Consider the following 13052-nt stretch of genomic DNA (forward strand, 5'->3'; position numbering starts at 1 on the left):
ACAAGTAGAAAAGATCAAAAGCTATGTACATATGACCAGATAAGATGAAGTTAAGCAAAATGAACCCCAAGATAGGGACACAAGGGTTTTTTTCTTTCTTGCTATTGTTTCTAATGTATTTATAAGGTACCATGTGATTTTTTTTGTTGCTTTGTATGTTCCTCCCCTGTATAACCCCTGTTTTCACTGTATTTGATGTCTGTATAATTTGGGGAGGGGAAGGGAAAAAACAAAATGTTTAAATAGTGATACAAGTCGACCCATTGTAACAATGAGATGTACAAAACACTATGTTGAAAAACCAACTTCTCAATTTAGGCGGGGGGGTGGGGGATGTTTGGAGGGGGGGGAGTGTAGTTGTGGAGGTGGGAGGGAAGGGATGGTAGGGGAAAAACAAAGGAAGAGGCAACAATGCTCTATAAGAAATGTACTCATTACCTTGCTCATGTAACTGTAACCCTCTGTACAGTATTTTCACAATAAAAAAACTTATTAAAATAATAACAAATAAGAGTACCCTGTTTTCTAATCAGGATGTATAAAAAATTATATCAATATCTGCCAATAACTACCTATATACTAGTATTATTTCTTGGTCATGTCTTTTTTGAATTCTGTAAAGAAAATCGAAGACATAAAGTAGGAAATACATAAGACTGATAATTAGATGCAGACTCATAGAAGGGCTCAACATGGATAAATGTGCAAAAGTAAAATTTTTATCAGTTATGGAGAACACAAAACCAAAACATGGGAATAACCATGAAGGACATTAAGAAATGAGAGAGAAGATGAGTTACTCTCAAAGGGATTAGGAAAGTCTCTTGTCAAAGGTAGGATGTGAACTGATTTGTACACCTTTATACACAGGAAAGTATACCTGGTGATGATAATGAAGAAGTTATCCTAAGAATAAGAAATGGATTAAATCAAGTTTAGGGGAAGAAATGTCCAAGACATGTTCAGGACTAGAAAAAAATCATCTAAGGGCTATAGCATGGATTATCTGATAGTCTGATACTCATAACAGAGTAACTATCTTAGGTACAGAATATAGTCAGTAAAGTGAAAGGGAAGTGACATTGCATATTTAAAGAAAATAATATTTATTCTAGAAAATAATGTCTCTGCATATTTAAAGAAAATAGTGAATATGCAAAAGTCAAAAGTAGAGAGACATTAAAGATGAAATACACAGGAAAACTAATTTAGAGTTCCTTTCTCAGGCAGAGTGAGAATATGAAAACAGAGTATTCGCCCAAATATAATTATATTGACTATAACCTTGAAATTAACTTAAATAATAGCTTTAAAAATACATGATTGTGTCAAAGTAGGTAAAACTAATTTATCCAGAAGCAGAAGAAAAAGGTGAAGGAGATATGAAATCCTTTCCTCACTTTTCTCCCCAAAGTAATAACAGAAACATAGCTTGAGGATAATTCTACTGCAGTGGCATTTAAATAAATATGTCAAAGGACAAATAAAATAAACCTAATTATATCCCTATGAAGCTTTCAGTCTCTTAGGCCATGGCTGCATTTAAACGAGGTGTGTAGTACTGCATTATACAGAAGATACACCTGCATACATTGATGGCTGCTTATACTAACCTCACATTCTTCTGTTCCTCAAATCCTGCTGTATTGACTATGCTCCAACCAGACTGCCTTTCTTTCTATACTTCCTGTTTTTTCAAGATTAGGCCATCTCAAGTCCTCTTGGTTTTCTTCCTGCTAGGTCTTTTCTCCCAGAAAAGTTGATTGTCTTATTTATACAAACCGTCCCATGCTGCTCCCTCCTCAGAAAGGTCTCCTTTATGGCCCTCAAAAATCTCTTACTCCATTTCCCCAATGGACTGGATTGGTGAGCACTTGGCTAGTCAGTCCATGCTCAGTGAAGGGGTCCCCCCTTTAGAATTTAAATTCTAATAATTTTCCTTTGAATATGTGCTCAGTAAGGAAAGTCCATTGGCACAAACAGTACATAACAGTGCCTCAGAGCATCTACTCAGGTGGCTTTCCTCTTCCAAATGTGGCCCAGTTTCCAAGGACTGATCCTCAGCAGCCTGCTTTTCTGCCCTGCCCAGGGACTACATACTGTAAATGTCTATCATGCAGAGCTAGGGCGAGGGGAAGTTAGGCACACGGACTTCATTGCCTACAAGCAAGATCCTCAGCATTGTGTGGGTCTGCACTCTCCTCAGGAAGAACTGCTGTGTCCAAGAGAGCACAGAATTAAATGATTTTTTTTTAAAGAAAGAAAGAAATACCATGACAGGTCAAGAAAAACATGAAACAAAGTTTTTTGTTTTTGTTTTTGTCGGTCGCAGGGCTTGAACTCTGGGCCTGGGCACTGACCTCAGCTCTTCAGCTCAAAGCTAGTGCTTTACCACCTGAGCAACAGCACAGCACCACTTTCGTGGGTTTTTTTGTTTTTTGTTTGTTTGTTTTGGTTTTTTTCTGAGTGGCTTATTGGAGATAAGTCTCCCTAACTTTTCTTGCTTGGGTTGGCTTTGAACTGCGATCCAGAGATCTCAGCCTCCTGAGTAACTAGGATTACAGGCGTGAGCCACCAGTGCCCAGCCGAAACAAAGTTTTGTCATAGTTGTTGTCCTTTTAAAAAATTGCTGTAACAAGTGAACCCACATTTTTCATTTGGGTCCTACAATTTGTGTAACCAGATCTGCCACACGGGTACTCTGCTAGAAAATCTATTTAAAACCTATTTGTTTTCATTACACTTAGTAGTAGCTAGTAATTCAACTCATGTTTGACATTATTGCCTTTCCTTACAGGTTGGTTTTAAATTAGTTATTAAGATGCAAAAGATTAGACAAGGAAGTTTACTGTAAGATAATAAAACCATGTATAGTTTAGATAAACTAAACATATATTTCCTTCATGCCTGATTGAATTAGGACCATGTCTATATTTTTTAAAAAAAACAGATTTTCCCCTTTTCCTTGGATAAACCATTTGTCATAAATAAATGGTCATTTTTTCCTTATGATGTTTACTTGTGTTCTTCTACAAGTATCTATTAGTAGGGGATTTTTTAGGGACAAATTATTTTTGTGACTTTTCTTACCCAAACTTCATTGTTTATATCCTATCTAAAGATACTTCATCAACACCCACATATGGATGAAAATCGGAAGTTGAAAATTACACAGAGCTGTAATTACCACTTCAAGAATGTGTCAAACAGTTTTTATGTGAGCATTTACCATTTTCTCTGGTGTTTTTTGTTTAAACACTGTGGTCATAAAGAAAACTTTCATTTATAAATGAATAGCCAGTTGATGGCTAGGCCAAAGTCCTGTAATTATTTCAAAAAGATGTCAATGTGACTGAAGAGGCTCTGTTTTGTCCAAAGTGTGATTATTTCCTGGTTGGTTTCAATGTTTCTACCTTAGATATGTTTTAAAGAAGTAGTTTTCCAACCTTAGTAGGAGAATTTGGGATACTTTAAAGAATACTCACTTAATTTAAATCTTATCCACTGAAGTTATGAGGCAGAACATGGAAATCAGCAGCATATATGACAAATATTGCAGATGGCTCTAGTTAAGATCTGCATACCAAACTTAGAGAAATGGTATTCTGAAGCCTTAGAAAAGTGGTCATTTTTTAAAGGACCATTTATCAGATCATATTTAGTAAACCTGCCTTGCTGTTTTGATCAAACAAATTTTCAAAAGCAAAAGTTATAAATTCCCGTGTGGACACTGGGCAGTTCATTTGATACAGAAAAGCTCTGTCAGTTATTGATTGTCTTTAAATTATTTTGTGATCTATGAAGTGCTCCCTTAGCCTTAATTCTATAAAAATACATTAGACATCCAAAAGCAAATGTTGCCAGAAAAGGCAAAAGTGAAGAGGTAAGATGTTAGATTTTTTATGGAAGTCAGATTTGCTTTTTTCTCACATTTTTATCAGCACTCATTACCTGTACAAGGGTGTTTCATTTTGGCATACCCTGTAGTGTGCAGTATATGTATGTATGTATGTATGTATTAAATAGACCTGCATTAGACTCACTCCCTCTGGCACTTCGCTTCTTCTCCCCCACTTTCTAAACTGATTTCAAAAAGCTCTATTGTTCTGTTTTAGCAATGTACATAAATGTACATAAATTTTAACCATATTCACTGTCTACATTTGTCCTTTTGGCTCCCACTAGTATTTCACATCTTTAACTGAAATTTCCTGTCATCCTGAAAATCTTAGATTTGTTGAGAATCTTTGATTTGTTGGTTTGTCCTTAGCAGAAGTAGAGTTGCTTAATGGGGGGAAATATTACAGTACTAAACTCTATGTATCCTATGATTTCAGAGTTATTTTTTTTTCTCAGCAGTACTCTTCTGGAAGAGCAAAACCTATGGATGTCAAAGGTTTACTATGCTTCCCATTTTCAAAAGTTCTCGGAATCTGAATGTCTTCTGTTATTTAAGGACTTCTATAGTGTAGATGTGTCCACTACTGGACAACTGTTCTTGACCCCTGCCTAGTAAGGAGATATCCCCCCTTGAATCTCTTCATCTAGTATCTGTCCTTCACCTATTATCCCATATGCCCTGCTTAAACAAAATGAAACCACTTGCACTTATCTATACACGCCAATTTTGTCTTCCAACTGTGCTTCCTTAAGTATGAGCATTCTCTATTGTCATTCTACTCCCTGTCTTCATTGAGCCAGTACCTACTTGTCCTTTAGGATGTAGTCCAGATTGTTTCATACAGAGCCTATCTTCTGGGCCTTTAGAATTAAGAAGGATGAAAGAGAAGAAGGGAACCATTTCTTGAAATCTGTTATTTCACATTATGATGAAAATCCCCAATTGAGCTCAAGATTGTGACGATCATCCAAAATTTACAGATGGGAAAGCTGCAGTTTGAAAAGCTATGAACCTTGTCTGGTATGACACAGATAGCAGGTCACAAACAGGGGTTTTAAGTCACTACTATCTCCAAAATCTATGCTCTTAACAATCACTCTAACCATCCAAGTTTGCTGTAGGCATTCCCAGAAGTTCCAATAATAATACCTTTATAGACTCTTGCCTTGCCATATCATGCTGCACATCTTTATGTACCTGAATGTATCACTCACATGAGTGTAAGTTAAAGGCAAGCATGATTCACAGTTGTAGTCTCAATACAGTTTTGATATACAGAAGATATTGTGAATGGATGAATGAATGAATCAAATTATTTGTTTTGTTAGATTTGCGAGGGTTCTAAGGGTACAAGAATTAGTGAAGGAAGTTATGATCTCAGTTATTACACAGCTCAATATAATTGAGAGAGATAGACAACCACATAAGTAACTTCTCCAAGATGTAACAGGATACTTGAAGGCATAAGGAGGAGGAGCTTCCTGAAGAAGGGAAGACATCGTGCATGAGAATATGTCAAACTGAAAGTCATACCAAGATAGAAGCAATGATATTTCATGAAGGAATAGAGGTATAAGACTATAGAGTATGTAAACCAGGTGAGGGGGCTCTCCAAATTCTGGAATGTGAGTTTGAAATAGAAAGAGATAAGAGATGAGACAGGAAGGTGAAAACAGCAGCTTCTACAAAGCCAGGTACGAGCAATGAAGAGGCATGTGAAAGTTTTGAAGCATTAAGCTGGCTTCCCATTTCAGTAAGGAGCTGGGTGGAGCTGAGAGAGATGGGGAGAATGATGGAAGGAACGGTATTGATCAAGATGCACTGTGCTCACCAAGGGATATGCGGACCTGAAACTCCTTGCTACAACTGCTTGAAGATAATACAAAACTTTAAAAAGAAAAACCATTCTAATTATAGTATGTGAGGATGGATTACAGGAGAAGGACAATGACTGGAGGTCAGACACAACGTGGAGGTACGGGAGCAGTCTAGGAAGTTAGTGTCCGTTGATGACCATAAAAATGAAGAAACAATTGGGGATATGAAGAAGTGGAGTGTAAACAGAAGAAATGAGGAATGCATGATAAAAGTCGCATAAAATGACAAATATGCAAACGTAACTGACATAAAAAAATACGCTGAAGCATTTCATTCTATTTTCAGTATCCTCAGGACAAACTAAAATGATCCTAAAAAAAATAATTCACTAACCTGTTTGTAAGGAGTATCATTCAGATAAATTTCAGTGTCCCCAACTGAAATCAAGACACTTTTAGAACAAACAATATCATTGTCGAAGCACTTCTTATTCTGGGAAATCACAGATATATCTGAATCATCTGTAGTCTGAAATGTCAAAGACATTTTATTAATATACAAATTCAGTATACCTAACTTTATTTTTATTAGCAATCAAGATCCCAATTTATAATGGGTTACATTAGAATTGAAAATATTCTACTTCTAAAATCAACAAAATTATCTTAATCTAATAACATAAAAGTATTTATGGAAAAAATAGCTCAACATTTAAACACATGCTTCTAATAACACTACTAAAGTTTTGATCTAGCAAAGCTTTTTATACATTTTAAACTCAAGTTTATTAACTATTATCATCATTTTCTTTATCAACAAATAACCAGCAAGTCAATCATTCACTTAAGGGAGTCCTAGAATAACTATCGTCAGGCAAGCCTACATTTTGCTTCATTTTAGAGAGTTTATTGGCTGAATAGTTTTTGCACTCAAGTTAGAACTGTAATAATTACAAAACTATGGCATGCATTAGTAAATTAAAAATGTATATTCTTTACAGATGTTGTTTTAAGCCTGGTATAGGATACCTTACTTAATTCTTATGATAACTTTTAAATTTATTTTGATGAGATTTTTACAGATCAGGAAACAGGTTAAGAAGGATAATTGGGGTGGAATCTCAATGTTGTTTTGACTTGCATTTCTTTTATGGGTAGAGAAGTTGAACATTTCTTCATGTGTCTATTGGCCATTCTCATTTCCTCTTCAGAGAAGTTTCTCTTTAAGTCTTTAGCCGATTTATTTATGGGGCAGTTGTTTCTTTGAGGATTTCTTGTTGGGGGATTTAATTTTTTGAGTTCCAAGTATATTTTAGATAGGAAACCCTTATCTGTTGTATGCATGGTGAAATCATTCAAGTTTTCTTAGATAAATAACTGCAGAGACAGAATTCAAAAGTCTAATCTGTTTTGAATTGTTTTCCTACTATTGGTGGAGAAATTGAGGGTGGATTTGCAATGTTTGAGGAGAAAAATCAACATCAGGCTACAAGTAATCTGTACTTTCAAAAAGCATTACTTAGCATCCACAGGCTAAATCTAAGCTCTGTTTAGACTCTCTCCCCCAACTTTACACTCCATCCCGTAGAACATGCTCCAAAGAACCATTTCCTAACTTTGTCTTCCAGTTTCACAGATGGCTGCTCAGATTTTGGAGAATTCAGAAATTCATTATAAAATGTTATATTAAGCATCTGTATATTTTATTTTTAATCAACAAATTCATTTTCAGTGTATTTGTAAGACATTATGGTATGTTGATACAATGTAGAATAATTAACATATTAATGATCTCATTATACATATCACTTTTCCAGGAAGAAAGTCCATGAGTTTCTGGCAAATTTCCAAAGTGGTCTTCTCTACTCAAAAGTTGGAAGTTACCACTTGACATTTTGCTAACTTAAGGAAGGTTAGAATTTGATCAAAAGGGAGGGAAGGAATGTGATGTTTCTCTTTGGACCAAATGTGCAATTTTCAATGATTTGCATACATTTCTTGATGCTTTTCCGTTGTGAGATACGTGAGTGAATTTTGTTTGCATAGTGAGATAAGGCTTTTAAATTCTTAGTAGTCAAATAGGACTTCATGTAAATTCTTCACACATAGTTTCTCACATCACTAGTAATATGAACACCGGATCAATATGTTTCTAGTTCAGTCACACTCTTCCTGACTTATTAGTAATTACTTTAGCCTTGTGCCTGGCGGACAGATTTTCAATGAAGGGGGTTGATGGAAGAATTAATGTGTCTCTCTGTGACTCATTTTTCCTTGGTAAGTGCTGAACACTTTTATTCCTCTTAAACAATTCTTTCACAATGCATTGCCAAAATTTTGAAAAGTAGAATAATAAGAGCCATTAAGATGATTATAGGATTGTGCTGCTCAAAAGAGTAATACCATACTTTATGCTTTCATGAATGGTTTTCAAAGAAGAAAGAAAGCACAGAATTCAGAGATTTTGTTTTGCTCTTCCTGTTCAGAAGAGTTATTATATTAAAGGATGAGAAATGCATGCTGCAAAGCTTCTATTGCCATTAAATTTCTATTCTTATTCCTCGAAGTGTTCAATGTTAGCTATATTTTTATATTAAGTAAAAAATGTCAAGATATATTCCATGTTAGATTGTCTGTCTTATAACATCATGCTTTGCTGACAGAAATCTAGAACAACAGAAATGTCTAAGAGTTGTGTTTCTACAATTTCTATTTCTAATCTATTTCAAGTTAATATTAGGTTTAGAAATAATGCCAGAGGGTTGCTAGGCAACATAGTAAGTAATGATTACAAAGCTAGAGAAAAAAGGTCAATATCAGTTTGTTACATGAATTCCTCACACCCTTTATTCTCTTTATTCTGAAAGCTCTGACGGAGGACATTTCCTCTTAATGATTCCAAAATTTGAACTGTCAGCAACTGTCAAGGTATATATTAATTACTATATTTCATGTCAATCTCAGTACTTGGTCCCATGACAACCCCAACCCCTTTAAAAATCTCTGCAGATATGGTAGCTTATAGATCAATAAATAAATAAACAGGATCTGTATCTTCAAAGTATTTTGAGACTACAACCAACAGTTTTGTAGAGGAAACAGATGTGGGGATATGGAAATTGTGGGGCCTGGTATTTTAAGAAACTTCAGGTAAAAGGCACCAGAGTAGACAGTGTAATCAGAGAAACAGAAAAATGAGGCAAGAGGGGGAAAAAAGAAGAGAAAAGATACTTAATTGGATTTTGCATCTAGGTAGTTATTGACTTTTGTGATGATGTTTTTATATTAGTTTTGTAATAAAGTGAAAAATGCAATTCTCCTGCATCTGGAATTTTTAATCAACAGGAATGGAAAAAGAGGAAAGAAGGCTATTTAATAAGGAAGGGGAAACTGAATCCCTGTTCACAGAAGTGACTCCAGACTCTAAAGTGGCAGGAAGTAAATGAACGATGCTGCAGCCATCCTATGCCTCATAGGAAATACTGACTCTCAGAAGAAGAAAAAAACCTTTTTTATGTTTCACAGGAACTTTCTTAGTGGGTGAAATAAGCAAAGAATCAGAAAGAATGACATTGCCCATTTGTTAAGAAATGGAAAAGATTTGGTAAAAAAAATTATATTAAGTGAAGTAAGCCAGGCCCAAAGAAACATAGGTCCCATGGTTTCCTTTATTTGCAATAACTGGTATATGTCTAGCACAAGCAGAAAAGGTCAAAAGCTATGTACATATGATCATATAAGATGATCATAAGTGAAATGAACCCCAAGATAGGGACACATGTGGTTTGTTCTTTCTTGCTATTTATTGTTTTTAACATATTTATAATGTCCTATGTGATTTTTTTTTTGTTTCTTTGGTATGTTCTTCCACCACGGTATAACCCCTGTTTTCACTGTATTTGATTCTGGTGCCCTGCATCTTGTATATACGTTTTTCTAATTTGGGGAGGGGAAAGGAAATAACAAAATGCTGAAATAAGGATACAGGTTGACCCATTGTAACAATGAGATGTACAAGACACTATGTTGAAAACAAACTACAATTTCAGCGGGGGTGGGGGTTGGGGGCGAGGCATAGGAGAGGTGAGGAGGGAAGGGATGGTAGGGGTAAAACAAAGGAGGAGGTAACAATGCTCGATAGGAAATGCACTCATTGCCTTACTCATGTAACTGTAATCCCTCTGTACAGTATTTTTACAATAAAAACATATTTTAAAATAAAATAAAATGGAATTCCATGAACAAAAAAGAAATTAGGTAGTAGAATGGTAATTTATTATTAATAGTTTCTCTCTATCCAAATTACTAAATTAAGTTCAGTACAGGCTGTTCTGAAATCTATTCTTTTCAAACAATTTTTGGGGGAAAAACATTGAAAAATGTAAGAAAATTAAAGAATATTTTTGTTTTGTCATAAAAAGGCACATATAATTCTATAACTTAGTTTGGACATTTTTTTCTAAACTAGGGTATCTCTATATAGCCCAAGATGTCTTGGAACTTGAAATCTTTCTACCTCAGCTCTCCAAGTGCTGGGATTACAGCCATGAACCACCACACTAAGCTCAATTTAGATTTTAATACTATGCATATTTAATTCTTATTAAGTGAACTAATCCTCAACCAGGTATTAATCCAAGCTTAACTGTTACTAAAAAATTGGAAAACTTCCTTATGGTGTGTCTTCTCATACACGGGCAAGCAACTCTATCAAAAACTGAACATGACTGGTATGTATTTATTATAGCATAAGGAATGGACTTGAGTTCTGACTTCTTAATAATCCATCCATTTTTGCTTTATGTCTACAAACCATATTTTGACTAGTAGGGATGGAATGAATTTGAAACAACAAAAATTCAATAATATCCTAAAAGTATCCCAAGGTGATGTACACTGATACTAAAATTAAGAAGTGTTATCTTTGGAAGTGGCACTGTGGCTCAAGTGGTAGAGTAGTAGCTTTGAGCTGAAGAGCTGAGGGAGAGCATCTCGGCCCAGAGATCAAGCCCCACAACTGACAATAAAAGAAAGAAAGGAAGAAAGAAGGAAGGAAGGAAGGAAGGAAGGAAGGAAGGAAGGAAGGAAGGAAGGAAGGAAGGAAGGAAGGAAGGAAGGAAGGAAGGAAGGAAAGAAAAAAAATGAAAGAATGAAAGAAAGAAAGAAATATTATATACTTCATAATGAGTGGATTTTTCATAAATATTAATGGCTCAGTTAAAAAAATAACTGAGTTTACATTTGTTGCCTCTGCACATATAATTGTGATATACAAACTACCAAGCCAGTAGAATACGAGAACAGGACAGATCAATATGGGCTAGAAACTTTTATTTGAGACAGCAGAGGACCTCAGATATAGACAATTTGCTGAGTAAAGACAGAAGAAAAACTAAGAGACCTCAGAAAGACTGGCAGAGAATTTTTATATGAAACAGGTCACATGAAGAACCACAAAGATTGGGTGGTTAGCATAGTCTTAGCCACAGTCTTTGTGGTTCTTAATGAGAAATGACACATATAGTACTAGAAATATTAATGGAACGAGACAATTTGTCATAGAGAGGAACTTGAGCTGGAAAGACAGCTCAAGAGTAAAGGGTTAGAGGTGTACATATTGATTTGGGAGTTATTGGTCAGAAGTATAGCTAAGCTCATAGGAGCAGGAGAAGACATCAGACATTAGGAAAGAAGGGCAGAGAACCAAGAGCTCTGTCAACACTTAATGGACCACACTGTATTCCCATCATGGTGTTCCTCTCTTGTGAAACAATGATGACTAAGAGATGACCCTTGCCTTAAAGGAACTAATGCTAGAGTCATCTTTCTTATGGAAGAGGAAAGGAGCAGCAATCCAAAGCAAGGTAACAAAGGGCTGATAGAGATACCAAAATATAAATTAAAACGAGAATGAGATACAAAAATCAATCTGAGACATCCTGAGAATAAAGCCTATTCATTGAAAGACTTAACTTATTAAATATTCTTCCTGATTTTTAAATTCACAATCTGAACTTCAAGGTATGAGAAATTCTAAGTTCAAATGTTTTTTCTAAAACTCACAGAACATATATGTTCATTACTGTGCCTGTCTTATGCTCCAAAAATAAACAACACACACACACACGCGCGCACACACACACACACACACACACACACACACGGAAGCTGCATGCCATCCTCTATGATTATATGACCGCCAAACTCATTCTCAGATATTTCCCTATAAGAAACTTAAAGTCATTCATAAGGGATCCTGAAACAGCAGCAACAAAAAACTCTGATGGTTTAAAAGATAAGCAAGAGCTCTGCTTAAGTTTAGAATGCTACAAATTATACTATTCATTTTTACTTGATGGACATAATATACTAGTTTTAAATTACTGTGACTTACACACATTTTGTTAATGATTTATGGGTTTGTTATGTCAGATATCAACATGCCGTCATATATTGTCTTTATGCAAGTTCAAGTAGAAATGAGTAACCATTATCTACCTTAAGCAAAAACACCTGACAGTCACTGACGTAGTCATATTCCAGTCCATCGAAAGAATGATAATGCCTATCTCCATATATTGTGCACACTGCTGGACACGGGTAATATGTGCAGTTGAACATTCCTCGTCGACAAACACTGTTTTTTAAAAAGAGACAACATGATACACCGTACCAAGAAACCTGATATAATGTTTTTCAAGAGACATTTGCTCAGCTTGTATTCTATAATATTCACCTGCACTGGAGACACAGCTCAACAATAAAGTGCTTGCCTGGAAAATGTGGGACCCTGAGTTCAAAACCAACTAGTCTAGAGAGAAAGAGAGACAGAGAAAGGGAGCGATAGAGAGAGGGGGGGACAGAAAGAGAGAGAAAGACCATTTATTCAGGCAACAATTTTTAAAAACAGTGCAAATTTATGTGGATAAATCTATTAAATCTGTACATTAGGCATAAACTTATACTTCATTTAAACATAATAGCAGTCACCAAAATGAAGCCAATTTTCTTAGTCATATAGAAAATAGATGGTGGAATAAAAATTAACCATCTAGGTCTGTTAGCCAACAACAAAACAAAACAAAAAAACAGTATCATCTTCGGTGTTAAAGTTAACTTAATACCTAGCTGTGATTTCAGAAACTTTGTGCATATTTTATGGGCGTTATATTTAAGTTATTGTGGGGTTTTGGAGGGGTCACTTCTTTTCCAGACAGAATGCCTTCCATTAAATGTGATCTACACTTTAAAACATTTAGCATCTTATTTTAAACTTGAGATTTTTTTTCCTATTAAATTCCCAAATTGTTCTATTCACACTTTTCTTCTTCGCT

General features: G+C 35.2%; 1 protein-coding gene across 1 annotated transcript in view; it reads right to left on the reverse strand.

Annotated features, from left to right (window-relative positions):
- Otogl (otogelin like) overlaps nucleotides 1–13052 on the reverse strand; it is a 142624-nt gene that overhangs the window by 74012 nt on the left and 55560 nt on the right. The window contains exons 25-26 of the mRNA XM_042698990.1: nucleotides 12217–12355; nucleotides 6113–6247 (exon numbers count right to left, since the gene is read on the reverse strand). Coding sequence (XP_042554924.1) covers nucleotides 6113–6247; nucleotides 12217–12355 — 274 coding nt within the window. The remainder of the gene's footprint in view (nucleotides 1–6112; nucleotides 6248–12216; nucleotides 12356–13052) is intronic.

This window comes from Dipodomys spectabilis, unplaced genomic scaffold (assembly GCF_019054845.1).
Source record: "Dipodomys spectabilis isolate Male_0828 unplaced genomic scaffold, ASM1905484v1 ptg000234l, whole genome shotgun sequence".
Taxonomy (NCBI): domain Eukaryota; kingdom Metazoa; phylum Chordata; class Mammalia; order Rodentia; family Heteromyidae; genus Dipodomys; species Dipodomys spectabilis.